Source organism: Colius striatus, chromosome 8 (assembly GCF_028858725.1).
Source record: "Colius striatus isolate bColStr4 chromosome 8, bColStr4.1.hap1, whole genome shotgun sequence".
Lineage (NCBI taxonomy): Eukaryota > Metazoa > Chordata > Aves > Coliiformes > Coliidae > Colius > Colius striatus.
This window is the reverse complement of record NC_084766.1, coordinates 24,874,775-24,900,016: the sequence shown is the minus strand read 5'-3', so window position 1 is coordinate 24,900,016 and position 25,242 is coordinate 24,874,775. Positions and strand designations below refer to the sequence as shown.

Genomic DNA, 25,242 nt, shown 5'->3' with positions numbered 1-25,242 from the left:
CTCCCATGCACGGGACCTGTGTTTGGGACAAGAAAGGCCAGAAATGAGGAAGAAATAAAACAGCAAAGCAGTGAAAGAAAGTGCTTGGAGCCTTCCTGGAGATGAGACCCACACGGTCCTCTTCAGAGCCTGCCCCTGATGAGACATCACATGGTCCTCTTCAGAGCCTGCCCCTGATGAGACATGGGGTGAAGGGCACATTTTCAAGCTCCATTTTCAAACCTCGTGTCCCTCCTTCTGCACTGAGCAGGGTTAGAGTGGTGCCCACATCTGCCTGCTCCTCTGGCAACACGACCAGGCACAGATCAGGAACACTGGAGACTTCTCCTAGGGGACCTGTGGATTGGGTCTGGGCAGAGGAAGAAGCGTTTTGGTCCTGATTTCTGAATCCCTCTGTTCTGCATCAGAGCTCTTGGAGTTATATTTTGCCGTGTCAATCGGGGTTGTCCCAGGACGCGGTGGGAGATGGGAGGGCAGTGGGTAGAGTGGGCTGACAAACTCACCCCAAAACCCTCCTCAGCACCCTAAAGGTTACGTTTAAAAAAAAAAAAAAAAGCCACCCAAAGCTCCCTGCTCTGTAAGATTGCAGGAACCCCAGAAAAGCCCAGAAAACAGATTTCCCTCCTCTGAAAAGCCAGGATGACACTTACCCTCTGCTGCCCACACTCCTCCCCATCACCACCACTGGCTTCCACGGCAACAGCCAAACATTCTGGGGTGAAGACCTGAGCTTCCTTGCCTGAGCCAGGTCTCCTCGCTGGCCCTCCGGACCTCTCCTGCCCACGTGCCTCGTTTGCAGCTGCAGAGCCCCGCAGAGCATTCTCCGGGAGTGCTCAGCGCCCTCTGCCTTGACCCCAGCCCACCCCACATCCCGCTGCTGCCGTTGAGCAACTGCTCTGCGGGGTTACCCCCTCCCCCGGCCGCTTTGTCCTGCTGCCAGGTAGGGCTGAGGCCGCCCACTTCGTGACACGGGTGGCTAAAACAGAGCTGTCAGGACACACACATGCACGCACGCACACACACACACACACACACATCCTCCCCTCCCTCAGCGGGGTGACCGTCCTCTGCCCGCCGTGCTCTCCCTTATTAACAATGACCTTTCCACCGCGCTCACCGCCGATTCCCCAGTCCCAAATATCTTTTAAATGGGTTTCAGGAGCTGATGCGCGCTCCGTTAAAAGGCCACCGCTCCGCACCCGCGCCGCCCCGCGTCCCCCCGCGCCGCAGCCCCGCGGCCCCTGCCCGGCCCCGCTCCGCTCCGCCGCCGCCGCACACGCTCGCGCTAACGTCTTAATTAATGACAACGGCTTTTTCCCCCTTTTCTTCTTTCTCTTCCCCCCCCACCCCCTCCCCGGGTCCTTTTTTTCCCGCCCCCCCTTCCCCTCATAAGCACTTTAATGTGTGTTCGCAGCCCGGCTGATCCCCACAGCCATGGAAATATTAGGTTGACGGATGTGGTCTGTCGCCAGTGCTCCCTCAACGGGTCTGCCTGTCAGCTCGCCGATGATGACATTAACACGGGAAGAAAGTGATGACAAATGCCCGTTATCAGGGAACGAGGCCTGTGACAAATCGCACGGCGCCTCGCGAGCAGCCCCATTACGCTGTAATAAAAAAAGATGGATGGCTCAGCGCACCGGGGCCCCGCGCTAATGCGATTTCGCCCGGTCTCTCCGGGTTCTAATTAAGGCAGAAAATGGAGAACGAACAGGAGTCCCTGGTGCCGGGCTCCCGCCCAGCCCCCGCTCCAACAGCCTGCGGTGCTGGGCGCTGGCCCTCGGGGAGGATGCCCTGCGGTGGCCCCGGTGTCCTCGGGAAGAGGGGGCGGCGGGGATGTGGCAGACGAGAGGTGCGGGTGTCTGTGGCGGGGGGTTGTGGCGGAGGTGGGGGCTTGGAGGGGGGACCTCCCAGCCTCTGCCGGGTGGGCTTGAGGCGGCTCCATCCGGAGCGAAGGGAGCGGGAGGGGGATGCGGCCACCGTCAAGCGTGTCACTCGCAGACAAATGTCACCTCCACCATCTGCTGCGGCGTGTGAGTCGCGGGGGGGGAGCTGCGTGGCGGAGAGGGGCCGGGACGGCGTCACCCCGGGAGGAGGCTCAGCTGCCGCCCAGCGAGACGGGACAGCGATGCCGGGCACCCCGTCCTGTGGGGACACAGCGGGGGTGGCCATGGCGGGGGCTGAACAGCGCGAGAGGGGGCCCGGGGATGCCGGTGGGAAGCAATGACCTGCTTTGGGACGGAGCTGAGGGAAGGCAGCTTGCCGAGGGGGCGGGTCACAGCACACGGGTGGCTGTGACCGTGGTGGCAAAGAGACAGCCACAGCTGATGGTCAGGGCCACATCCAGCACTCACTGGGGAAGAGGATCTGTGAGCCCCCTAAATTGAGCAAGGATGAGCACCCCCTGGCCCCAGGACCCTCACCTTCCCTGCGCCACCCACCAGCTGCCTGCTCTTCACCCCCTCCCAGCACCCCTGCAAGGAGGTCAGTCCAGTCGCCCTCCCCATCTCTGCCCACCTCACATCCCTGGGTGTTTTCACTGAGGTGCAGGAGGAGATGTGCAAGGAACAACTTGTTCCCCATTCTCTCCCCAGAGACCCAGAACATCCCCAGAGGCGGCCAGACTTGCAGGGGGTCATGGTGGGCTCTGGATGCCCCACCAGTGCCTCCAGTCCAGGTTCCGAGACAGGAGCGGCTGTGCTGCCCTGGCATCCCCCCTGTGGGGCTGAGTCTGGCCCTGCTGCTGCCCTGCCTGCTGAGAGGCCACACCAGTGGAGTTTTTCCATCTTCCCTGTGTGCAGAGAATGCCTGGGCAGCCTCTAGCCCTCGCCAGAGCTGACGTGGGTGATGCCAGGGGGCTGCAGATGTCCCCTGCCGCAGGTCACAGCCGGATCCAGTGTGTTATTTACCTCATGCTGGGCAGGGCTCAGCCTCACAGTCTCAGTTCCTTTTGTTTCGAGGTGTGCATCCCCACAACTCTAGGCAGGACACAGCAAGGCATGGGTGGCACCTGCCAGGGGACATTCCTGACGTTGGGCAATGGAGAAGGAGGTGGGGTGCAGGCTGCTCCCTGCCCGGGCACAACACTGTGCTGCTCTAACTGTGGAAGTACTTTTCCTTTCCAGTGAAGAGATGGGTTTCTTTGTGACAGATCAGTGAATGATCCCTGTCATGTCTTGGGGCATTTATTGGTCATTTCAGGGAGGTTTTTTTTAAAGCTCCCACTTATTTACAGCTCCTCGTGTCCCTCCCACCTGTCCAGGCCTTCAAAGAGGGTTTGACAAACTTGAAAAACTGCTGGAGCACAAGTGACCCCAAATGGCAACCATTTTCAGTGGGAGCAGCAGTAAAAGCTGCTAATCTGGAGCCAGACTCACCTGTACTCATCAACTTTTACATCCCAGATCTAATTTGAAGCCTGTTCAGAGGGAGAGCTGAGCAACGTCCTCCAACAGCTGCTTCTGAAGTAAGCTCAGCCTCTGGCGCTGTCTAGCAGCAGAGATTTAACCTGCTCTCCCAAAGTCAGCAGCCAAAATAAGTGCAGAGGCCATAGAAATTATTTCAAACAAATCACTTTTGCTGAGAGCTGGCTGGGAATGCACTGAGCTCTTGCTTCTGCAGCAAGCTGAGGCCAGAGGCTGTGCTTCCCCAGGTGGGCTCGGCTCTGGGTGCTGCACCCAGCCCTGTCCGTGCCCAGAGCTCAGGGGCGGTGCAAGCCACAAGCTGCTGGTGCCTGAATCTGGTTTAGCTCTAAGAAGGACTATAAAGAAGAAAGAAAACTATAACTCCCATAATTTAGCAAAACAGCCTGCAATGGGGTCATGGGAAGGGCTTGAGGAACTTGTGGGTAAGGGGCTGCTCGCAGGGATGTGAGTTTCCAAGGCAGCCTTGCAAAGCTAATACTCCCTAGTTGAGAAACAGGGAGCAGAAGTGTGTGTTACCAGCTGAAAAACACAAGTGTCAGCCTGGCCCTTGCTGGGCCCATGGGGTTTGCAGCCAGAAGTAGGAAGCCTGGTGGGACCACAGCCAGGCAGTGCCAGGAGAGGTGGCAGCCAGCACAGTCCAGCCCTTGGCAATACAGCCCACCCAAAAAGAGCTTTTCCCAGCACAGGCAGGCACAAGATATTGCCTCTCTCTGGGAAAGTCCCAGTGTCTTACACAGGTGCAGGTTGCTACCTTCTCATTCCTCCCCAGCAGAGAGCAAAGCCAGGGTGGCAGCAAGGCCGTGTCACATAGGCAACATCAGCCTGAAATCTGGGCAAGACAGTGGTGTTTAACCCCAGTCAAGACCAGTACAAACATTTGCCCAAAACCTAGTCCCAGCTCTCTCTCAGAGATGATCTTCAGAGGTTTGCTCAGACATCTTATGAGGATGCAGTTTTCACCCCAGGGACAGCCTCTTGGCCTCAGGACCCTGGGCTGATCTGGGATCACATGTTGCCACCCTGTGAGTGAGCCTCCAGCCAAACTGGGACATGCTGTGTGGAAAATACTCTGCAGAGAGACATTCAACTGGCAAAGTAAAGCCAGATCAGGAGAACTGGGAGACGAGGCAAGCAGGGAGCTCCTGCAGTGCAGCCAAGGGGTGGGAGCCCTCCATGCAATGGGAATGTGGTGGGGTTTGTTCCCAGCTTCTCGTTTGCTGCCTGGGCAAACAAACAGGGCTCATTGGTGAAATACACAGAGTATGCTGTGATGGGGCTGTGGCACAGGGCCTGTGTGCACCCAGGTTGGAGGGCTGGGACCTGGAGGGACACGTGTCCCATGGCGAGGCAGGAGGAGTGTATCTCCCCCCAGGAGTTTTCTGGAGCCCATGAAGGTGGGACCAAGAGGCCAAGGGGGACACTTCAGGCCACTGACAGTGGCATCACACTCTGCTGTACCTGTGCCAGGTCCTTCTGGTCCCTCATCCCAGTGGGACCTGGGCAGGGGTGGGCTCACACACCTAGTGCCCTCTCTGGCTCCACTGCTCATGTTCATGAAGCCATCAGTCTGTGGGTGCCTCAGCTTCCTTCCAACGAGGAGCCACCCCTCCAGGCTTGATGTTGATGACCCAGGATACCCTGTGATTAACACAGAAGGAGAGTATGGCCAGGAAGAGCCCTCAAGAGTGGGGGATAGAGACAGGGAGAAGGATGACAGGCTGGGAGCTATATCTGCTCCAACCCTGTCCCTGTCCCTGGCTCTGGACAGCTGTGCCTTTGCAACTTGAAGCCTCAGTAGCCTCGACTTGCCTTGCATCCCCAGCCCCCTGCAAACCACTTCACTTTTTCTGTAGCTCTGTTGACCTGCCATTAGTTATAACACTGGAGCCAAAGTATGAGGTCAGCACCGTCTGGCCCAGACATAAATCAGCTCCCTATGGGCAAGGAGACTGGGGGACAGCAGTGACAGGAGCCCACCACGTGCTTCAGGACTCCTGTTGGGTCCTTGCCCAGGGATGGAGGCCTTACCTCACGTCCAGCTGGGCTCCACAGAGACCCTCTTGCCCCCCCAGCAGGTTCACAGGGTGATGGAAGCACTGTGCCACCTGGTTGGTATGGGGAAGATGACAAGGGACAAGGTGGGCACCAGCCAGAGAGAAGTTGCTTGGCTTCCCTCAGAATGAAGCAGAATTCCTTCAAAGCTCAGCAAGAAGACAGAGGACCAGCTTGGGAGGTGTCTGCAGCAGAGCTGGGCACCCACAGTGGTGATGTGTCTGGAGCTGGGTCAGAGAGGTGACACTGCAGGGCTGAGAATCACAGAACCACAGAATGGTGGGGGTTGGAAGGGGCTTCTAGAGATCACCCAGCCCAACCCCCTGCTAAAGCAGGTTCCCATCGATCAGGTCACTCAGGAACGTGTCCAGGTGGGGTTGGAAACCTCCAGAGAAGGAGCCTCCACACCCTCCCTGGGCAGCCTGTGCCAGGGCTCCCTCACAGCACAGCAGTTTCTCCTCATGTTCCAGTGGAAGCTCCTGTGTCCCAGCTCGTGCCTGTTACTCCTTGTCCCGTCCCTGGGCACCACAGCTGAAAAGACTCACCCCATGCCCTTGACACTCACCCTTTAGGATTTATAACCATTGATGAGCTCCTCCCTCAGTCTTCTCCAGGCTGAACAAACCCAGGTCTCGCAGCCTTTCCTGGTAAAGAGGGCCGGTGTGGGGGGACAGTCAGTGTGGCTGGAGCAGGGGGTGTCTCCCCTGCCGTGGGGCCGGCGGAGCTGCCGGCAGCCTGCCCGGTGCTGCCCATACCCGGTCCTCCAGCTCCCTCTGCTGCCTGCGAGGGTGCGGCTGCCCGAGCGCAGAGCACCGGCGCTGGACGGGCTGGCGGGGGCTCCTCAGCCTCGCAGCCTCCGCACCAAGACCCTCGCTCACGGGTGACGAGGCAGCTGCAGCAGCATCCCACCCCCGTCACCCCGTCCCGCTGCCGGGGGCCGGGGATGCCCAGGATGTGCTCCCCGGGACACGGGGCCCTCAGCCCCGAGCAGCCCCTGGTGCAGTGGCACAGCTCTGCCGGGGCTGGTCAGTGGCTGCAGACCCTGGAGACCCCAAGGAAGGACAGACCTCAGCATCAGACACCCAGCATGCCACACATGGGCTCGGCTCCAGGCATTTGTAAAGCCTTTCTTTTAGCTTTGGTCATTCTTTCCCTTCCCTGGGCAGACATGTGTCCAAGGTTGCATGCTGCAAGTGCTAAAAGCTGCAGAGCAGCCAGTCTAGTTCTTTACAACACTTGACATAAGCAGTGAAATTATCTCCAAGTATTATATTTACCCTGAGACGAGAAACATTGGTGCTGCTGCTGCCCAAGAAGGAGTGGGAGCAAGAGCCAGAGCAGGAACAGTAATAGCAGCAAGAAATGAAGCAAGAGCAGGAAAAGGAGTGGGAAAAGGAGTAAGATCAAAAGCAGGAGCAGGAGTAAGAGCAGGAACAAGAGCAGGAACAAGAGCAGGAGCAAGAGTAGGAGCAGGAGTAGGAGCTCCTGCATCCCATTCCCCATGGTGATGCAGCCCAACTTACAGCCTTGTTGGAGAGACAGTGGGTTTGTAGATGCCTCTGTGCTGTTTTCCAGCCTGAGCAGAGCCCGTTGCTCACTGAGGCAGGAGTGAAGCCAGGGAAAAGAAGCAGGAGCAGGAAAGGCAGAGGCATACAGCTGGAGCTGTGCAGGAGCCGAGCACACACAGGGATTCTCGGGTCTGGCCTTCACCAGGACCTCTGTGTCCTCTGGGAGACCCCTGATCTGAGGACACAACCTGCATCTCTCACCCCTCAGATAAGATGGTTTGTTTGGACCTGGACAGCAATTGTAAAAAAGATTCAGTCTGCACTCCATGGCAGTACAGGGGAAGGTCCCTGTGCCAGGGTGGCACGAGCAGGAAGCCTCGTGGCACAGCTACTCGGTGTGAAATAAGGCTGGTTTGGGGGTGAGCAGTGAGACTCTATTTGGCTATATCTCACAGCCACCAAACACTAACAAGGCTCCTTGGGAGCTGGGAAGCTGTTTGTACCCAGTGAAAACCAGACCCTGCCCAAAGAGCAAACAGCCTCGGGGAATGCAAGACAGAGGGAAGCCGAGGCACAGAGTGGTGGTGCAAATGTCCAGGGTTTAAGCCACGGCCTCAGTGCTGGACCCTTTTACAGCCTCAACTGTAGCACAGCCAGTGTTGAGAAACTTATCTGAGCAGCCTGTAAAGTGCTTTGAGTGTTTTCCCCCCAGAGGCAGGCACAGGGAGGGCTGTTTGCCCAGTGTCTGACAGGAGCCTGAACGGCCAGGGGATTCGCTTCCCACGTGCAGCAGCCCTGCAGCAGCATCCCAGCTGCTCACACGTGCGGTGAGCATGGAGGAGGCACCTCAGCACCATGGCACAGGGCAGATGTGGGGGTCATGTTGGACACCACCCCACAAGCCATTCTGTGGGAGGGAGGGGGACATACCACGGCTACCCCAGCCACAGGAGCTACCCCATAAGAGCTGGTGTGCTTTAGGCAGGTGGTTGCTGGCCCCATCGTGGAGCCTCTACCCTCTCCCTGAGACACACACAGAGCTGGGCTGCTTCACCCAAAGCTTAGGGGTAGCCAAGGGGCTTTCTCCAGTCAGGCCACTCCACTCATGAGATCTGACCTGCAAACCACAGGCAGGTTGTTTCCCATAGCTCAGGGTGGGAAACCAAGGCAGGGAGGGCTGCTGGGGACTCGGGGAGCAGAGGAAGGTGACAATGAGCCTGTCCTGGCTGCACCATCACTGCTAAGCCATAGGGAAAATCACTTGTCTACCAAGCAGGCGGCCCTGTGCAGACCAGCCCCACAGCATCAGGGCCAGCATCCCCCTGCCCAGCAGAGGGGGTGCCCGAGAGGGCATCGGCTCCAGGCTTTGCTCCTCCAGACAAGGGCTTATGCTGCCCACCACCCCTGCCATGACATCCACCGTGGGACCGTGGCACAGTATCCTGCCACGTTCCCATCAGGACAGCCCTGCCATCACCCAGGTGGTTCCTTCTCCAGCCAGAGCCCACCAGCACTGGAGTGGAGCTGCGGGGCCCCGCGCATCCCCTGCTGCAACCCCCTCCTGCCGCCCGGGCAGGGCTCTCCCTGTGCACCCACGGCCCTGAAGACGCCCCGTGGGGTGCTGTGCCCCCAGGCAGATGCCCCCAGCTGTGCCCCCCAGCAGCCCTGCCCTGGCCAGCGCCATCAATAGCGCTCGCTTAATTAATTAGACGGGAACAGCGGGGACCGCGCTTTGCATCGAGTGAACTTGTGAGAACTTCCAACCTCATCTTCATAATTGGCCTCATAAATTTGAGGAAAGAGAGAAATCAGCAAAGGCAGAGGAGGGGGGAGGTGGGAGAGGCCCCCCCACGGGAGGGCAGGCGCCTGAGAAGTGACTCTGTGCCGTGTCCTTATTTAATTTTATTGCACAGATCCATCTTCGGCCGCCCCCTCCCTGCCGAGCCCTCCCCTCTCCCTCCCTGCTGCCCTCCCTGCTGCCTTCACCTAATCATGATAAATTCATATTCATTTCCCTGCCTGCTCTGGCAGGGGGAGCACAGCTCCCTTACACTCACCCAGCCCTGCTGCCATTAGCTAGTATTTACTGATGAGTACGAAGCACTGGCATTACAGAGACAGAGCATCCCCTCTGCACCCTCACACCATCCCCTCTGTGCCCTCACACCATCCCCTCTGTGCCCCTCACACCACCTCTTTGCAACCTCACACCATCCTCTCTGCCTCCTCACATCATCCCTCTGCCCCCTCACACCATCTGCTCTGCACCCTCACACCATCCCCTCTGCAAACTCACATCATCCCCTCTGTGCCACTCACCACCCCTTTGCCCCCTCACATCATCCCCTCTGGCCCCTCACACCACCCCTCTGCTCCCTCACACCACCCCCTCTGTCCCCTCACACCACCCCCTTGCCCCCTCACACCACCCCTCTGTACCCTCACACCACCCCTCTGTGCCCCTTTTCCCCCCAGCCCTGTCACCTCCCAGCCCTGCCCCAGGACAGGCAGGTGTCCTCCCCCCAGACCAGGACAAGTTGCCCAACAGTGCTGCAGGAACTTGGCCCAGGCTTTTTCTTGCCTTTATCCCCAGGGCTGAGAGATGCTTGATGGGGGGACAGGAATTGGCTGAGTCCCCAGTCTGGAGGCACCTTGGGGGTGCAGGGGTGTGGGGCTGGAGCGAGGGGCTGTGCAGCAGGAGCTCAGCACCCATCCTGGCTCCCTGACTTCCCTCTGAGTGCTGTTGCATCAGGGTTTATTTACAATGTCCAGGCTGCCCAGACTCAGCCAGGGAGGGTGGGAAGTGTCTGCTCTGTGGAGGGGGAATAATCAAAGTCCCTTCCTGGGAAGTAGGAACCAGACATCACCTAATTATAGATGCCTAAAACCATCTTTGCTTGCCCCTGCCTGCACCCATCGTGGTGGCTCAGCACCCCTCTCCTCCCCAGCACCACAAGAGCCCCATCCCTTGCAGCTCCTTTGCTTTGTGTGGCATCCCAGGGTTTAGAAGAGGCAGAAGGTGTGTTGGGGCAAGGGGTAGGGGCAGCTCCTGTCCTGCTGCAGGGGCAAAGGAGAGCTCTCAGAGGAGCATGTGGCCTCAGGGGATGCCAGGCTGAAGTCAGCCCTTGGCTTGAGGTTTGCAAGTGACTGGGAGGATGGAGGGCAGGATGAGGGGCACAAAGAGGAGAGTGCGTGGGGCAGCTCTGTCCCCTCCACCCAGGGCAGGAGGCACTGCCCAGCCCAGGGCTGACTCACAGTACGTAGCACTGACCAGCTCCTCATGTTCCTCTCACTGCATCAGGGCACAGAAGTGGGAGCCTCCAGTATCCATCAATGTCACTCCCAGCAGCTCTGCACCAGCTCCTTGCTGTGCCCCTTCAGCTCCTGCCCCTTGGCACCCACCACAGCTGCACTCAGGGGTGATGGTCTCTGTCCACAGGAGGGCCCTCTGCCCCCTCCAAAGCTCCTGAGCAGGGATCTGTGAGAAGGGAGGGCACAGACAGATATCAGACCCCATCCCTCACAGAGCTGAGGGCTGGCAGGTGTCCCCCAGCATGACCTGTCTGCACTAGGGCCACCCTCACTGCCATTTCCCGAGGGGTTTGGGCAAACAGTCCTGCTCCCAAGTGGCTCCACCCCACGCAGCCCTGTGTTTGGCCCCCCGTCAGCAAAGGTAACACAAACAGCAGTGCCAGGGATCTGCTGTGCTGCTGCAGCACTTGTGGCCCAGGAGAGGGGGGTGACAAAGGGGAAGGAGCTGGGGGCCAGGCAGGAGTGCCACATTCACCCCACAATGTCCCCAGCCAGTGGCCCTGGTTAGGGGCAGCCACAGCCCTCTGGGAACAGCTCTGCCTGGAAGCCAGAGCTGGAGACATGGGGAGTTCACCGAGGGGTCAAGGTGAGCAGCCCCAGCCCTGGCTCCCTGCCCTGGCCTGGGCAGAAAGGCCCGTGCTCAGGGCTGCCAGGCCTAGGGCTCTAGGACAAGCCCTCCAGGACCATCCCAGCAGCACTGTAGGGAGAGGCAGCCTCCATCCAACATGTCTCAAGGACAGGACTATAGCCCCAGCCCTGGCTGAGGCGGCTGTGGCCCTGGCTGGCCAGGCCTGGCTGATCCCAGATGGGGGTCCCCTCCTCCTCGGGGCTCCCCTGGCAAGAGGGCACTGCCCCAGCACCTTCCAGGCCCTGCTCTGGGGCTGCCTCCCCTTTGCCCCAGAGAACCCAGCCCTCACTGTCTCTGTACCAGCCCCTGCCCCTCTCCTTTTGAACCAAGAGCTCTTGCTGTTCCCCTCCACGTGCTCCCTTGGCTTCCAGGCTGTTCAGATTCCCCTTGGAAAACCAAAGCATTTCCATGCTCAGGAGACCCTGCTCTCTGATGAACTATGGAAAAGCTGACAGCAATCCCTTCCCGAGTCCATACATGAAGCAAGAGCTCAGCCCAAGGCTCAGAGCTGGGGCCTCGCTCCATTCTCTGGGCATAGGCAGCCTCAGCTCAGCCACATGGCCATGGTCACCAGGACACAGCCAGGTGCTGCTCTGCCCTCACAGCCAGAAGCAGTGATCCAACAGCACTTCCCCACTGCCTTCTCCCTGCCTGTGCTGAAACCAGGCAGACAGGCCAGCACAGGAGGGCTCCTGGTCAGCCAGGGGTAAGAGCCCCAACAGCTATGGGCAGAGAGTAAAATGAGCTACGAAGGAAAATGAGAGAAGGGATTTATTACACTTCATATTTCAAAGCATCAGGACATGCCAGAGGACATTCATTTCCTTCAGGCTGGGCTGGCAAGTGACACTGCTGGGGCCAGGGCCTCCCCAGCAAACAGCCCAGCCCCACTGCTGATGTGCAGCAAGAAACTGCCAGCCCAGCTGGTTTCAGGCCCTGAGCCTGCCCTAGCAGCCAACACACAGCTTGTCACTGCAGGTGACAGAGACATGACACAGCACAGAGTCCCCAATGAGACAAGGGAGCTGGGGCCAGGCCTTGCCTGGGCAGTGGGAGCCCCAGCACAGCAGCCCCCAGCACGGCCTTTGGGCAGCCAAGGCACCTCTGCCAGGAGGAACCACTGCAATACCCTCAATGGAAACAGCACTGAAAGTGTCTGTGAAATTCATCTCCAGAATATAAAGGAGTTGAGGTTTCCTGAGAAATCAAGTTCAGTCCCATGGAACTGACAGGGGCAGCAACAGACCCATGCAGACACACACACACTCTCACACACAGGCACACAGACACACACACTGGCTCTGATCAAAGACCAGATGCCTCCATGGCTTCCACACAGCTGAACTGAGAAAGCTTTGCTTTGCCCAAATTAGAACTCACCCACATCTTTGTGTTTCTCTCTGCCTCTGTGCCACCCATCCACACACACAACCCTGCAGGGTGACCTCAGTGCTCTTACATTCAAACCCTTCCTGAGCATCAGTAGACCTGTGCCTCTCCTGTACCCGGGGGAAGGAACCCCCTGGGCCAGCCCAGGGGATTCCAGCTCTATGTGCCCAAGGATCCTCAGCACATCAGGGCCCTGCACCTCTGGCAAGGCTCACCTGGCACCAGAGGACAAAAGGCAGCTCAGACACAGCATGGACACAGCAGCAGCACAGAGGAACTCTGTGACTCTTGCAGTAGCAGCAGCCAGCAGTGGGGAAGAGGGGGAAGGCCTGGTCCAGGGCACAGCTCAGGACAGAGATTTCAAAGTGTCTGTGCTCACAGAGGAAGATGCATCACATTTCCCCTGTTCCCAAGGTCTGGGAGAGCTGGATCACAGGGCTCTGCAGCCCAGCCTTCTGAAGCTCCCCTGGGGACAGTAAGGCCAGCATAGCTGACAGGCAGCCAGGAGCATCAGGCAGCACTTCCAGCTCGCCTCCAGGCCACGGCCTCTGCTGGGAGAAGCCACACAACTCTGTCAGCAGCAGGAGCCCCTTCACTGGGATGCATGGGCTTTGCAGCCCGGGGAAAACCATCACCCTTCCAAGCAGCAGCACGTGCCCGGGGACAAGCGCGCGTCACCAGTCCCGCTGCGAGGGCTCGCGGTACGGCAGCCCCAGCTGCAGGAACACATCCCTCTCGGTGGCAGTGGGCACCACGCGCCCAGGGGCCACCTTGGCGCCCCCCGGGCCCCGCACCACGGCCGAGCTGAGCGCATGCTCCGAGAGGCTCATGCCCTTGCTCTTGGCCAGGGCCCGCATGGAGCGGTTGAAGTGAGCGGAGCCGGTGAAGTAGAGCAGGGCGCAGGCAAACTCGCTGTAGGGCACCACGATGATGTCGAGGCGGCGGTGGCGCCGCGCCGGCCCGGGCAGCCGGCACACTCCCAGGTACTTCTGCTGCTCACCGTTGTCCTCCTGGCTCACCAGGTCATCCGTGAGGAAGCCTGGGGAGAGAGAACAGGCAGGGAGGTGCTGAACTGGAGCTGAATGGTAGAGACTGAGACCCCTACGCTGACCTCCTCACTGTCCGGACGGCAGCCAAGTTGGCTCACAAACAGGCTGTGGGATGTCCGGCCTCAGCCCTGACAGCCTCGGGCAGGCAGGTGAAGTCACACTGAGCTAACACTGGCTGTGGGGCAGGACCAGTGCTCTTAAGGACTTCAAAGCAGCGCTGTCCTTGGGAAAAGCGACCACCTGCCCTTCAGTGAATGCCATTCACCCCCTTGCCTCCTCAGCCTCATCGTGCCAAGAGCAGCGTGGAGCCCCCCAAGCCAGCCCCCCGTGCCAGCCTCCTGCCCCCCGTGCCAGCCTCCTGCACCCCGTGCCAGCCCCCAGCTCCCCATGTCAGCCCCCAGCCCCCCGTGCCAGCCTCCTGCCCCCCGTGCCAGCCCCCAGCCCCTTACCGCTCCCGCGGAGGCTGTCGAGCAGCTTGCCGAAGAGCCCCCGGTGGGACTGCCCGTCCGGGTGAGTCACCAGCACATCCACGTCCCCACACGTGGGCTTCCCCCGACGGTAGGAGCCACACGCCACACACACGAGCCCAGGCTTCAGGGCCAGGGCGGCTTGTCTCACCTCCAAGAAGAGAACAAGGGATCGGGAGTCAGAGACCGGTCTCTTCTTGCTCTTTCCATCAAGGCAGCAAAGGATCTCATGCCTGCCTGGCAGATCGCCCTGCCTCTGTCTCATGTCCAGGGACAGGCAACAGAGCTGGGGAAAGGTCTGTAGAACAAGTCTGATGAGCAGTTGAAGGAACTAGGGGTGTTCAGCCTGCACAAAGGGAGGCTGACAGGAGACATGATCATGCTCTACAACTATCTGAAAGGAGACTGTAGGAAGGAGGGGGTCAGTCTCCTCTCCCCAGCAATGAATGATAGGACAAGAGGAAATGGCCTCAAGTTGCACCAGGGGAGGTTTAGGTTGGAGACGAGGAAGAACTTTTTCATTGAGAGGGTTGTTAAGCACTGGCACAGGCTGCCCAGGGAGGTGGTGGAGTCACCATCCCTGGAGATATTGCAAAGCCATATAGCTGAGGTGCTGAGGAACATGGGTTAGTGCTGGGCTTGGCAGTGTGAGGTGGCCAACCCAGCCAACTGCCTCACCAAGGAGGCACATGAGCTGGAGTGGCCTTCACCCAGTCCTGCAAAAGCCCACCAGAGTGCCACACAATGCAATGATTCCCCATCAGTCAGCAGCTCTTGGGGGCACTGGGCTGGAGCTGCGTTGAAGATGCAGCAATGCTGAGGCAAAGTACAGAGCCTTCTGTTTCTAAGACAGCAGAAAAGCACAGGCTTTTCAGCTCTCTTTTGGGTCAAGAGAGCAAAGCTCACCAGCTCTGCCCACTAAGAGAATCAGATCAGTGTAAGATGATCACAGGTCCCCTTTCAAAAGCACAGATGGGCTCATGGAGAGTCTCCCCAGCAGGACCCGAGACAGCAGAAAACCTGCAAGTGTCCCTTGGAGTCCACTCCTGCCAGGAGCTCTGCCTTTGCAGGAAAGCTGGGCTTCCTGACCCAGAAAAGACACAAATGTCCCAGCATTTTAGACCAAAGGGACGCCAACATGCTGTTGCCAGCAATCAGACACATTATCAGAACTTCCCCTGATGTGGCCACCTCCAGGCTGGACCCCAGCTTCTGTTTTGTGCAGACAGTGCTAACTTTGATGGCTTCATTCATTAAACGCTTAATAAATGCTCCCAAGTCTTTGGACAGGAGTAAAGTATTCCTACTCTTATTGTGCCAATCACCCTGCTGGCAGCAAATAATTAGGGGCTCAGCAATTCCGAGTGACGAGGCCGTCACAGAGGCTGGGGTTCAGGAAGGCAGTGTCCATGCCCACAGCCCCTTGTCACTCTTGGGGATCATCCTTCATTAGCAAGAGATAAACCCATTAACCTTTGCCCCAAAGGTGCTCCAAGAAGCCACAGGCCTTTCTCATGCGGGGCAAGCCCTCCTCTGGGATCTTTGCCCCCCTTCTGGCTTTAAATGAAGATTTCTAGAAAACTCCCAGCCCCACCCGTGAGCCCAAAAGCTCCTCAGATCTCACTGTGACAGGCAGCACAGACAGTGACTAATCCCTCATTCTCTCTCCTGGGCCTGGATCAGAGGTGTGTTGGTGTGTATGGAGGGGAGCGCAGTAATCCCATCAAGATAACAATAGACCCACCCCCAAGAGCCAGCTCCTCAGCCCAGCCTGCCTGGGAAAGGGACCCCTCACCACCAAAATGGCTAATCCTGCACCCGGGACTGACACCCCAGCAGGAGCCTGCCAGGGTATTCTTTGTGGCCAGGCCCTGTGGCCGAGTGACAGGGTCACGCTGGCTGCTGCTTCCATGGTGATGGGAGAGCACAGGGGCAGCAATGACAGCAGGTCCCCCCCAGCCCCCTGCTCACGTTAGGGCACACTGCCTTAGCATCTCCTCATCTGCAGTGCCAGGGCATGCTAGGGGCAAGCAGCATCCATCTGCAACCTGGATCCCCTTTGCTTCCAGCAAGGACATCCACGCTCTGCCCGCACTGACAAGCGGAGCACTGGGTGCTCACGGCTTCCTCTGGAGCAGCAGCACAGGGGGTTAGCTGAAAGCAGACATCTTGGAGAAGGTGAGAGGCAGGAGAGAGGGTAAGACCCTGCTGCCCTCACTGTGCCACACGCAGCCTTTCCAAAGCAGTGTGTAGAACTGATGTCTGTGAAGTATCTTCCTCCTTGCCAGGCACACAAACTGAACCTTCCCACAGGGCACAGTAGGTGCCTTGTGTGCCCATGGCCAAACAGGGCCTCCCGAGCACCAGCCCCACTCAGAGAGGAGGCTGAAGAGCTCAGCTACAGCAGCCAGGGACATTTCCCCAGCATTGTAGCTGTTTTGTGTGGGCAGGTTTTGGTAATGTGGGGCTACAAGGGTGGCTTCTGTGAGAAGTTGCCAGAAGCTTCCCCTTTCTCTGAGGGGGGCAGTGCCAGTCGGTTCTGAGATGGACCTGCCGCTGACCAAGGCTGAGCCAATTACTGATGGAGGTAACACCTCTCTGAGTAAAGTGTTTGAGAGTCATAGAATCACAGAATGGTAGGGTTGGAAGGGACCTTTAGAGATCATCCAATCCAATCCCCCTGCAGAAACAGAGGCGAAGAAGTTATTGTGCTGGTGTTAAAACTGCAGCAGAAGGGAGCAAGAACGTGAGAACAACATCTCTGCAGACACCAAGGTTGGTGGAGAAGGAAGGGGAGGAGGTGCCCAGGCAATGGAGCAGAGATTCCCCAGCAGCCCCTGGTGAGGCCCTGCCCCTGCAGCCATGGAGGCCATGGGGGAGCAGAGACCCACCTGCAGCCCGGGGAGGACCCCACACTGGAGTGAGTGGGTGCCTGAAGGAGGCTGTGACTGTGTGGGAAGCCTGAGCTGGAGCAAGTTCCTGGCAGGACCTGGGAACCTGTGGAGAGGCAGCCCACACTAGACCAGGTTTGCTGTCAGGACTTGTGATCCCGTGGGGGATCAGCACTGGAGTTCATTCCTGAAGGCTTGTTTCCCCCGTGGATGAGACTCACGCTGGGGCAGTTCGTAAAGAACTGTAGCCCACGGGATGGACCCATCTTGGAGAAGTTTGTGAGGAACTATCTTCCTGGGACCCCACACTGAAGCAGTGTGAGGAGGCCTCTCCCTGAGAGGAAGCAGTGGCAAAGTCCATCTGTAATGAACTCACCATCCCCCAGCCCCTGTGCTGCTGGAGAGATGAGGTAGAAACCCGGGAAGAAGGGAGGGGTGGGGGGAGGTGTTCTAAAGATTCAGGTTTTATTTCTCATTTCCCTTATTCTGTTTTGATTGTTCATTAATAAATCAAACCATTTCTTGCCAAGTTGAGTCTGTTTTGCCTGTGAGGGTCATTGCTGAGTGATCTCCCTGCCCTTAACTCCACCCCAAGCCCTTTGTTCTATTTCTCTCTCCCCTGTCCAGTCGAGGAGGGCGAGTGACAGAACGACTTGGTGGGCACGTGGCACCCAGCCAGGGTTAAACCAAGCAGCCAGGTGCCAGCAGGGCCTGCACTCTGCAGGCCCAGGGGCCCGAGGTACTCACGGTGTGCTCTATCTCTGCAGCTTCCTCGCGGGGCATGCGCTGCAGGAGATCCTCGTAGTGCCGCAGCCCCACGGCCTGCTGGCTGCTCAGGGCCGCCCTGCTGCGGATGTCATCCAGCGTCCGGAAGCCCTGCCACAGAGCACCAGTCAAACACACATACCTCCTCTGCCCTTCAAATGCTTTTCAACCAAGGTCTGGGGAGACTGTTTCACCTGTCAGGCCAGTCACAGCTTCTGACATCACACATGGAGGTCCTTTAGGTGCTGAAAGATTTAGGCAATGCTGCTACCCACACACACACCTCTAATCTCCACCCCACGATGAATGAACCTTAACTGAACATGACAGAAGGTCCCTGTTCTGAAGGCACTGTGTCCTTACAGCTTGAAGGAAAACAAATAATGCAGCTGAAGGAACAACACTAAGAATATTCCAATGAGGGAAAGCCTAAAGCATGAACACAACCATACTTTTAGGGCAGCAAAGAACCCAGGCACAAACCAAACGCTACAGGACACCAGGCTTCAGTAGCTCTGTGCTCAGGAGAGAGACTGCTTTTAAAGGAGGAATCCACACAGGGGGCTGGGTTGCTCCTGTTGGCACAATTAGCTCAATCTCATTCCAGACAAAGTGGAGGCTGCTCTGACAGGATCCAGCTGGGCCAACAGGACAGAAACTGGATCAGGAGCTTTCATGGCCAAGAAGTCCTGGTTCAAGCCAGGCTCCCAACAGTGCCATTGCCACAAGCAGAGTGAGATAACTCTGAGCTAAGGGAAGAGGCAGTGTGTCGCCCACTCCTCTCATCACGTATTTTTGTCTTCCACCCAAACTCAAGTCTCATTTGGGTGTACTCCACTCTCCCCAAACACATCCACCATAGGACCCAGCCTCAGAGTCAATCCTATAAAACCAGATTCAAATCCCATCCAGGGACACCAGCGATTGGAAACTACTTGTGAAAGTGATTCTCCTACACCCAGCAGCATCCCTCAAACCTGCATAGCCCAAGAACCTCGTGTGCAAGGCACTTAACTTACCTGCTGGTACCACATCTGAGCTGTCTTGGCCCCTGCTCCCCAGATGTTGGAGAACAGCTCCAGCACAGGCACGCTCTCACTGATGTGATCCAGCTTGCGCAGGTGCCCGCTCTCCAAGATCTCCAGGATCTTCTCTGCCATCCGCTTCCCAATCCCAGGGATTTTACAGGCCTCCTGGCAAGAAACCAGAGCCACTACTGGAAAAGTGAGGATCACAGAGTAGCTGGGGAGCTGCTACCCCTCAGAGCCTGCTTAGGCATTTTGAGCACCGATTGATAAGTGGAAGGACTAGTTCTGCCTGATGGTTTCCTGTCTATCCATGCTTACAGGGGCTATTGATTCAAGTGGAAAAGGACCAGCATGCAGAACAGGACTGAAACATCACCACACTGAATGGTCAGGCTCAGATCCAGTTAGTTTTATTGCCTTGAATGGTAGCCAGTTGCTGATGCTTAAGAGGCAGGTGAAAACGTCCCTGCCTTGCATTTGGGGAAGGCATTTATCTCATGACTGCTCAGATCTGGCCCTAAAAGGCTCAGACCCCACTTTTGTGCTGTTCTGAAAATGCAGCAGTTGGTCAGTGAATCCCAACTCACGCTTCCTACACGACTTCCATCAATGTCACCACACAGGAAAGAATTCCCAAAGCTATTCCATCTCCAGAAAGACATCTGGCTCGTAACAGAGGCAGACAGCTAGAGCTATCTCCCTGCTCCACTACCCTGGGAAGGTGTTTTACCTGGTAGGAAGTGACAGGCTTGTGGTAGCTCTTGAGTGCATTGATGGCTTTGTTGTAGCCCAGAGCTCTCCATTTGTCTCCCTGGACAGAGTAGGCCTTTGCCAGCACTTCCAGCTTCTCTGTGATGCATTGGTTGTGATTCTCCTTCTTGCTGTCAGAGGACTGGGCACAAACCCACTTGCTGGCAGGCTGGGCCACTGTGGAAGAGCTGTCACTCGTCTCCTCTGATGATTTCACAGGGTAGTGGCCAGAAATCAATGCTTCCAGATCTCCTTGGGTGACACTAGCATCTTCTCCTTCACTGTCTTCACCATCAGAGACTTTCTTTAGGGAGAGGTAGAAAAGCAGCCATGTGAGAATAAGTGCATGCCTCACATATGCCCCCTTGGCACAGGCTGCTCCTGAAAGTCAGAAGTCAATGCTAATCAACCTCCAGGGCATGCAGTGCTCGAGCTGCCATCTCTAGAAGTGATTGGTTAATATGCCACCCATCCACATGCACACCCATCCACATGCACACCCACACAAAGCACAGGAGACCAGAGACTCCACACACATCCCTCCTGTGGCCAACCCCCTGAGACCTCACTGAGGTAAGACACTGGTTAAGTGAGCAACTGCTGGGCAGCAGTATGGTGCAACAACGCTGAAATCCCTGGCTGAGGGAAATCCTGACCCTGGCTGGGGGAGATCCTGGTCCCTGCTCCCACCCAGAAACCTTTCGCTGCACAGACACATCTCTCACATTCAGACTCCGTAGCTCCCACCCCGAGATGCAGATGACAGGAGATAGGCACTGAACTCTGTTTTCATGTTATAGACACAAAACCTTAACAGGGTAGTAAATTACATCCCCCCCTTCCCATTTTCCCCATGGCTATCTGCAAGAGAAAAGGGGGAGGAAGAAACGACACAAAGGACTCTACATTCCTCAGTGACAGAAGAAAGAACCAATGTATACATTTGCTGATACCCTCAGCATTAGGATGCCTCTGTGTAGACTTAAGAAACAATGAGCTTTGGCTTCAGGTAACGAACAAAAGGGATAGAAGTGGGAAGCTGCACAGAGGATTTGTAGACTGCTTTGCTCGCTGGAGTCCCACCCTCTCCTGATCTATCAACACAGAAGTCCACCAAGATCCAAGAGCTTCTCTGCTGTGAAAGTAACCCTGAACAGCATAGGGCTGTTTGGGATCAGTCCAGCAATTGCATGTGGCACACAGCTCATGTTCTGAGGTTCTGCAGAGCATCAGCCTAAGTCAGGGTAATATCCTTACAACCTCTGGTTCTGCTGGCTAAGGAGGTCTGGAGGTACAATTCCTGCAAGATATGGAGCTAAAGTCTTTAGGCAGAAGAGGCAGGCTATTTCCCTTTTGTAATCTTGTTTTCTAACTCTGAAAATGGGGTCAGGCTGGGGATTGGATAGACTAAAGCAGTTCCATTTGCCTTGAAACACAAGTCCCTTAAGACACGGTTCCCTCTAAGGGCAGCAAAGTCTCCGAGTGTTTAGATTGGTTAAAAAGCCCCTTAAAAGCATTTAAGGAGCATGTAATCCAATCACAACACAAACAACTCTGTAGCTGGAGCATGCACTCCCTGTCCTCTTGGCCAGCAGCCACACAGGTGAAACAGCACATAAACCCCTGGACTCTCTTACACTTCGCCAACAAAGCTGATGGACTCTTTACAGCCATATGTGCAAAACCAGCTTCTGAGACACTCCAGGATCCTACAGCAGCTGACTGGCTGGAGCTAGGTGAGACCAAGATGTGTATGGGTTGTCTGGAGCACAGCACAGGAGCCAGGATAGCACATGAATCCCAAGCCACTGGAAAGGGAGGCAGACAACCTAGGGTAACAGCCCCAGGGCTCAGCCAGAGAATGACTGGCATCACTTGCAAAGGCAGCCTTGCAGAAAACTACTGCCTCCAGATGCCAGTCACAAAGAGGTTGCTACAGTCTGCCTGGCAACAGGGCTTCCTGGCAGGAGTTTACATTGAAACACAGGACAGCCAGAAGAGACCCTGTTCAGGATGAAACTTGGCACACTCATCACCTCCCAGAGGAAAAACACCCACTCAAGGTGGAAAAGACTATGCGCTTAAATGGATGCTACTCCTAAGCTGAGATTTCAAGCTTCACCTTTACTGTTGCAGCTGGGTCTTAAAAAGTGGTTCATACTGTCTTTAATGCATATCCAGTGAGTTATCCTGCCCAAACTCACCTAGTCCAAAGCTTTTGTGCACAGGCTAACATGAAATATGATTGCTTGAGGGGATTTAAAAGATAAAAAAGGTAACAAGGCTTCAGGCTCTGGCAGCTGTCTGACCACCCAAAGTAAATGAGAGCAGAAAGCAGGGCAGATACCCCAGGATCTCTAACAGCACAAAAGATCCTCTTTCTCCCATTGGGATTTGTTAATAACAATTACCACTGAATTAAGAGTTAAGAGAAACAGCAAAGAAGAGGCAACTGCAGAGGTGATGGAGTGCAGAAGTAGCCAGCTCTGCCTACAGCACACTGGCTAAGAAGTATAGTGAGAAAATATTTTCCCCTTATACATATCAAGAGAAAGCCTAAAACAAAGGAGCCCTCAGTGGGCTGCCAATTAGGGAGTAACTACAGGGGTTTTGTGAAACAACATTTAGGACTGTGCTAGAACACAGATGCCAGCATTACAAGGCAGCTGCTGCTCTAAGAGGTCTGGAGTAACTTTACTACAGATAGATTTCAATGCCAACACCCAAAAAGGACTCAGTGAGGAACACGGGATGAAATATCAGAGACAGCTTCCTGAAAGGGAGGTATTCTCAGCCAGGAAATATTCCTCAGGAGGACATGGGGGGAAACATGATCACCAGAGGGAGCCTTGGCCTGATCACAGCACCAGGACAGCTCCAGCTGGAAATGTTCTGATGGGGACAGGAGTTTGTCCCTAAAATGGACAAGAAGCAGTGATCATTTCCACAGCCAGAATCTGCCAGCATCAACCCACTGAAACATTCAGATGCCTTCCCTTTGCTGATAAAATCCACCCTTGTAGCCCTGCAGGGATGCTCTTGGCCAGGAAAAGCCACATGCAGGATCTGTTCACAAGAAGGGCCTTGTTCAGGAAGCCTCACCTCAGCCAGTTGCTGCTCTCCAGGGGTGCCCAGGCCTCGCTGCAAGGAATCCCCAAGCTGTGCTTCAGTATTTGGTTTCACTGCTCTCTCCTCTGCTGGGGGCTGGGTCTCTTCACTGCCCAGGACCTGCTGCTGCTTCTGCAATTCTCCCTCCTCCAGGTACCTGCCATGGATCAGATGCCTCAGTATAGGAGCTGGAGAACTCAGCCCCTAGAGACTTCACCAAGAAATCCTTCTGCATGTTTTGGGATAGAACAAACAACTTGTATGAATTGTACTCTGGTTTTGCCTTAGTTCCCCAATTTCTTATGACCTGCAGCTCCCACTCCTGCCTACTTTGCTCTTAGTCTCTTTCCCCAGAATTTTGCCAAAACATTTTGATCCTAACCTGTGGCTGCCTGCTGCTCCATCCCTTATTTCCTCTTTTGCCTAGTTACCAACGCTCTCTCTGCTTTTCATCTGCAATAAGTAAGAAACAGCATTTAATCCTCAGCATTTTAAAAAGAGGTCTCTCTGTTATCACAGGTGGATTAGGAAGAAGTGCCTTTAACACCTGTAACAAGTGACAGGACTCGTGTTAGCACTTCTGCGCTCTACTCCATGTTCTGCTACCTCACAGAACGACAACTGGTCACAAAAGTTACTACATTTCACAGTCTCTATGGGGAAAAGTGAGTTTGAGTCACACCCACAGGAAATGCCAGGGGTCACAGGCTGAGGTTTAGAGCAGAGGTTAAAGCTGAGTGCTGTTCAGTTTAGGATAGAGGTGCTGCAGGGAGGAATGACAGCAGGGCGTTCGCTCACCTGCGAGGGACAAAGACACGGTAGCCAGCAGTACTCAGCAGCTTCTGGTCTCTAATGCAAGCACTCAGCCAGGACGCCTTCACCAGCTGCAGCCCTGATGGCAGCTTGGTGAGTTTAAGGAGCCGAAAGGCCCGCTCACAGTCCATGTCCTCAGCCACGATGACGTGCGTGACGTCCGAGGAGAGCCGGTGGCAGACAGCACCTCCGTTCTGCACTACCTGCTTGTGGAAGATCTCTGCCCGGGCTTGGCCCACGCCAGCTTGCAACACGTAGGCAGTCACCGGCTTCAGCCACTCTGCTGAGGTAAAGCACAGAGGCAGGAGCTCAGGGGCAAGAGAAACGGTGTCCCAAAGCAACCGAGCCATGGCCTCCACACAAACAAAACCCCCTTGAGGCACAGGCTTTCCAGCCTTTGGGGAACGGCCCCTCCAGTTAACAAGCTGGGGTAGGAGTATGGTACTCCACCTCATGGGCATGCAGCACTTACCATCAGGTGTCTCCATCCCTTCCTCTTTGGGGATCTTTGGAGGGATGCTGTTCCCCGGGTCCTCCCTCACCTTCTTCCTTTTGGGAAAGGCTTTGACGATCCCCCGTGGTTCCATGGGCCTGGTGGGAGGTTTGGCTGCAACTGTGACTGCCAGTAAGAGACAGAGAGAAGCTGCTTAGAACAGCAGCACACAATCACAACAACAACAGCTTCAGGCTCACTCATTTTGCTTGCTGACTTTGTTGGTTTGATAAGTTTTTGTTGTTGCCTTCCAAAATGCTTGCCCTGAAGGAGGCAACTGGGAACAAGAACTTCAGCTCACAAGCTCAGAAAAATTAAAGCTTGAAACCACCAAAAAGACACTTCAGAAGATGACCTTGCTTGAGTGGCTTAGAAATAAACCCAAGGACAATACAAAGTATTTCACTGCTTTAACATTTTGGAGCTCCTTCCCACCCAGCCAAGAGCAGCAATTTTATTTCCCAGGCATTTCTTAAGCACATTCCCATGAAGAGGAAACATTTCTTCTGCCAGGGCTGAAATCCAGTCATCAACAAGAAGAGATAAAGCAGCTGATCAATAAAAGTGTCTCACACAGCTACAGGAGGAAAAGTCACAACCCAGCTTCAGCTGCAAATGGCACATTTGTAAAGATCAACCGGTCCCATCCAATACAGTTCCAAGTGTAGCTTTACCATCACAAACACTGTAAAGGTGAACTTTGGAGCTTTAACTACTGGCCCAGGCTGCCAAGAAGTTTGGTTTTCTGTAGCCCAAACAAACCCCTGAATCACCATACGTCCCACAGCCCCTTCCACCCGGCTGCAGTGTTAAGCCAACACCAACTTGGAGGTTTCCACTTTGCGCAGCACTTCATGTTTTGCTTTAAGGTTTCACACACACACACACATCCAACCAACAAAAACCTATCATGTTGAGCCTGGAAGAGCTGGCAGTGGTTCCCTCCTGACCAGGTCTTCTCCCTACAGTCACCTTTTCAACCAAGTGCTAAACACAACCATCCTGAAGACCAAGCCAGCGCTGGGCTTAAGTCCTTGTTCACGCCAGGTAGAGTTCATCTTCGGAGGAAAAACCCCGTTACATCATTAAAACTCAGCTTCACAGAAACTTATCTGCTTTCAGGATGTTTTGCCCAAAACACCTCCCCACTCCAGAAGTGTAAGTACTTTCTATTTCAGAAAGAAAAACCAGACCAGGCTTTTGGTAAGGCGTTTTTCTAGGCAGCGCTTTAACTATGTAAACCAACCCAAACCAAGCACTTGAGGTACCAGACTCGCCCCGCCAGCATCCTCAGGCCACGAAGGCCTCCAGCCCACCCATCCGCCTCGGCCCAGGACGAGCGGCACCCGAGACCTCGGGGACGGGGCACAACTGCCGCAGCTCCCCGGCCTGAGGCGAGCGGGGCGGAGAGGAGCCTGGGCGCCGGCGGGGGAAGGACACCGTCCCCGGGGCAGGGCCCGGGCGCGGGGCCGCGCTCACCTTCGGGCCGGGGCGGCGGCGGGGCCGGGGCGGCGGGGCCGGGGCGCGGGAAGCGCTTCCGGGTGGCGCTGGAAGTGTGGCCGTT

The 25,242-nt window shown here is 56.1% G+C and overlaps 1 protein-coding gene across 3 annotated transcripts in view; it reads right to left on the bottom strand.

Annotated features, from left to right (window-relative positions):
- Nucleotides 1-11,729: 11,729 nt before the first annotated feature.
- POLL (DNA polymerase lambda) overlaps nt 11,730-25,242 on the bottom strand; it is a 37,723-nt gene continuing 24,210 nt past the window's right edge. The window contains exons 1-9 of one of the 3 annotated variants that reach the window (XM_062000921.1): nt 25,158-25,186; nt 23,658-23,804; nt 23,171-23,468; nt 22,367-22,529; nt 19,245-19,568; nt 18,506-18,679; nt 17,469-17,597; nt 13,813-13,981; nt 11,730-13,353 (exon numbers count right to left, since the gene is read on the bottom strand). In XM_062000921.1, coding sequence (XP_061856905.1) covers nt 12,989-13,353; nt 13,813-13,981; nt 17,469-17,597; nt 18,506-18,679; nt 19,245-19,568; nt 22,367-22,529; nt 23,171-23,468; nt 23,658-23,772 — 1,737 coding nt within the window. In that variant the 5' untranslated portion in view covers nt 23,773-23,804; nt 25,158-25,186 and the 3' untranslated portion in view covers nt 11,730-12,988. Of the gene's footprint in view, nt 13,354-13,812; nt 13,982-17,468; nt 17,598-18,505; nt 18,680-19,244; nt 19,569-22,366; nt 22,530-23,170; nt 23,469-23,657; nt 23,805-25,157; nt 25,187-25,242 lie in introns of those variants that run through there. The other 2 variants (XM_062000919.1, XM_062000920.1) reach the window with 2 other exon arrangements.